The 3,802-nt window shown below is 49.7% G+C and overlaps 1 protein-coding gene across 1 annotated transcript; it reads right to left on the bottom strand.

Moving 5' to 3' along the window:
• Nucleotides 1–35: 35 nt before the first annotated feature.
• Nucleotides 36–3,394, bottom strand: LOC118478800. The gene has a single exon (XM_035973056.1). The coding sequence runs from the start codon at nucleotides 2,602–2,604 to the stop codon at nucleotides 46–48; it is 2,559 nt and encodes an 852-aa protein (XP_035828949.1). The 5' UTR covers nucleotides 2,605–3,394; the 3' UTR covers nucleotides 36–45.
• Between the last annotated feature and the right edge of the window lie 408 nt (nucleotides 3,395–3,802).

Raw genomic sequence — 3,802 nt, 5'->3', positions numbered from 1 at the left:
ATGTATGTATGTATGTATACACGTAGGATCTTTGACTGCCGGAGCTCACGGCAAAATGAAGGAGATGATCTCTGAGGACACCGGGAGCTTCTTGACCAGTCGCTCGTTTCTCTTGAGTCGCTTCCACAGCCAGAGGGACACCTCGTCCTTGAGACTCCGCGGCGCCCTCAGCATGCCGTGTGCCAAGTAGCAGAAGTACCGACAGACGGGCAGCCCCTGGATGGGCGTGGTCAGCAGGTGGTCGTCCAGGAAGATCATGAAAGCCTCCTTCAGGTTGGTTTGCGACATGGCGCGGCACATGAGCACCAGGTGGCTGAGCTCGGTCTGGTAGCGCTCGTACGAGTCGATCACCTGGAAGCGCGTCAGGTAGGGCAGGACGTTGTCGAAGAATACGTTCATGGCATACCTGCCGTCCAGCTGAGAGTCTGGGTTGGCGCCGTACCTGAGCAGCGTTCTGAGAATGGTGCGGTTCAGACCCAGGGAGATCACAGCGTCCATGTACTCAAAGAGGACGTTGTTGAGGACGCGCCGAGTGGTCCTGTCGCGGGACTCGATGGTCGTGACTATCTTTTTCATGAACAGCTTGGACCAGTAAGAACTCTCGAAGAAATTGACGGATTCTCGTGCGTTTTCCATGACGCACTGGATCGCTGAGGTGTATCCCTTCCGGGACACGGAAAAACACGCTTTGGACGCACATTTCTCTCCTTGGATTTCGTCGTAATGCGGATTCGCTTTCGCGTCCAATAAGATTTCCAGGCATTCGATGTAGAAGAATATCTGTTGGCCAACGGTAATGTTAAAGGCGCATTTAATGAGAGTGTACATCGGGTAGGTTCGGGGCGCTTTGCGCGAGTTCACGTCCTCACCACAGGCGATCAGAACACGGGTCATTTCGGGCATCACCTCGTAGCGGTAGTCGGCGATGAGGCTCTGGGAGTAGAGGATGTGGAACAAGTTGGTCCCCTCAAACAGCATCTGGCGCTCCCTGCTTTGCGAGGAGAGGAGAGCGGCGAGGCAGTCCGGGAAGAGTTCTCTTATGGCGGTGAGCACCGCGCTTTGGTAGTCTGTCGGGGAGCACTTTCTGGTGAGCAGCAACAAGATGCTCCCCGGTGACCTGGCCTTGGTGGCGAGGGAGAGCGGCTCGTGTGCGATCATCTGCGGGTTTTGCTTCAGTATCACGTTGTCCAGAATCAGCTGAACGCATTCGATGTGACCTCGCTCGGAAGCCAGGCTGAGCGGGCTCTTGTTCATGTAGGGTTTGTCCGGAACCTTTTCTTCGACCACCGATCGGTGTTCTTTCTTCAGCCGAAATGGCTTGTACTTCTTCGTCCCCCTCACGCCCATCTCGAGTTTCGGATGCTGCTCCGTCCCCTCGTCAAACACGTGACTCGTGCGAGGCTTCGATAGCTTGTCTCTGGACACGGATTTCGACGGCTTCGGGGTGAACACGGAGATGCTGCTGTTTTCCCGACTCACATCAGCTGTTTTCTTTCCGCTTTTGCTTTTCCCTCGCTGGTGTCTTCGTTCGGGTGAGGCGCTCAACCTGTCCACTGGGTTGATAGTGTTGCTCTTTAGGAAGGCTACAGCGTCGAAGTTTTGGGCACTCTCAGACATCGTCACATGGGCTGGGACTCCAGCGCCGCCGATGACCCCGGGAGGTGCGTCATGGAAAATGTCCAAATAGATAAAGAGGCGATGTTCTTTTTTCTTCAGCGGCGTTAGCCGACGTCGTCTAGATAACTTGTCGCACACCGATTCGGGCATGGCCGACCCTTTGTTCTTGTCCCGGTGTGGGTGAGGCGGAGGGGAAGACTCGGGTTGGCCGCCCGCTTTTGTAACGCTCGTGTGTTCTCTGGAGACCATGGACACGTTCTTCCGCTTGTTCCGCTGTTTGGTCCTCTTGGAAAAGTCCCGCTCCATGTTGTCCAGCTCTTCGTCCAGGTCGCCCAGGTCGCCCAGGTCGCCCAGGTCGTTTTTCTTACCTTTACCCGTTCCCTGGTTCAGCTCTGCCATCGTCTCGGCCTCTTCGGAATAGGATTTAATCATTTTCAGAATTGAGTCCATGTTGTTGGTCCACCTGCTACTCAAGTTGTCTTGCCAGTTCAGTTTCTTTTTGAGCGCTTCCGGTATTCTCACCTCGTGCTTTGGAAGAGTGGCCTTGAAGAAGTCGCTGGGTCGCTCGTCCAGGATGATCCTCAAACAGTCCGTCATGCCCAGAGAGGCAGCCAGATGGGCGTAAGGACAGATCGAGGGTTGGTGACTGGGCGGGAAAAAGTAGGTTTCCGACAACAAGAAGCTGAGTATCTCAGGTCTGTTGTACATGATGCAGTAGTGCAAGATGTTGAGCCGGTTGCCATCACGCCAGCCGGTGACGAGGGGCGCGTAGTTCCCCGATACCTTGTTTAGCAACGATCGGATGCTTTGGAGAAGTTTTGGGGGGCCCGCCTCTAGGCTGTTGATGATCTTTGTCATGAGATTGTTCAGCTGATCCTCGTTGGACAGATCTAGTCCTTCATCCATCCTCATCCTGATCCTAGCCGCCTCCTTCTGTTTTTGAAGGTAGTAAGCTTCAGCGAACGTCAAACCAGCGCTTTTTTCCATGATGACTAAACTGTATGTTTTTCACCCAAGATATTAATATAATATACGATTTTGAAGATCTTTACTGCTGTCTTTCTGTAAATCGAACCAGTCAGCTTTCTCTTCTGTTTGATCTAATCACAACCATTTGGAGTGTCGGCGTCTTCTACTAAAAATTATTGACCTTCAGGTTTCAGTTTTCTCATGCAAAATCTGAACGCACTATGCTATGGCCGTCGTATGTCTATATTCATCTAACACACACGACAGTTTCATCTAACAAAATTTCTACTCAGTAACCTACTTTTTCATGAGTAGCATGTTCTTAGACTGATAATTCTCGAGCAAAATTCCATGAAGAAAAAATTCTGAAAAACACTGTTCTTAATTCCCATCGTTTCACAAAAGCAGGGGAAGGAAGCGGCAAGCAGAATATTTTCGACGTAGTCTAGGAGAAAAGGAAACGTCTCGCTATTTTGTTTTTCCTCCATATCCAACAGCCGCTCTGTGATTCACAACCCTCTCGTTGGGATCATCAAGGCCTTCCTTCTTTTTGCTTCCATGATAAAGCAAAGAGGAAAGAGAGTCGTAGATCTATGTTATTTATGATTTGATGAATGTGTTTATTTTTTTTTTAATGAATGAAAGCAGGACTACAAAGGTTGCAAAGAGTGCTCTGGGAAAATCCCAAATAGGATGTGCATTTTTTTCTCATGTTGAAAATGTGTTTTTAGTGATGTAAGACTTCGTTGCCCTCCCTATTTCTACTCTAAAATGAAATATTGTCTGTAGTGTGTGTGTGTGTGTGTGTGTGTGTGTGTGTGTGTGTGTGTGTGTGTCTGTGTGTGTGTGAGTGTGTGTGTATGAGTGTGTGCGTGTGTGTACTAACTTGGTACTACTTACTTGGTTGGAGAAGAGGCATCATTGCAGGCAGCACAATGCCATAGCTGCTCCTCCCACGTCCTCTCCAGGATCCATGAAAGTGTCTGCTGCTGACTGGGTGTTGATAGAGATTTAAGGAACTTAATTTTTCAGAAAACGCTATAGTAGGCAACGATCAACATCGTAGCTGGTTGTTTTGTCGATCGTTCTGACTTTGTATTCACCATCGTCATTATTGTTAGATCTACGTTCTTTATCTGTTTTTGTTATTGTAATGATTGTCATTAAAGGGGTTGCGAGCGCCGTAAAACCCCGTCCTAAACTAAAACTAACTCAT

The sequence above is a fragment of the Aplysia californica genome, unplaced genomic scaffold, assembly GCF_000002075.1.
Source record: "Aplysia californica isolate F4 #8 unplaced genomic scaffold, AplCal3.0 scaffold00973, whole genome shotgun sequence".
Classification (NCBI taxonomy): Eukaryota; Metazoa; Mollusca; class Gastropoda; order Aplysiida; family Aplysiidae; genus Aplysia; species Aplysia californica.
This window is presented reverse-complemented; position numbering and strand designations above follow the sequence as displayed.

Excerpts from the sequence above, each read along its gene's own strand:
- LOC118478800 (XM_035973056.1), bottom strand. The coding sequence starts at position 2,604 with ATGGAAAAAAGCGCTGGTTTGACGTTCGCTGAAGCTTACTACCTTCAA.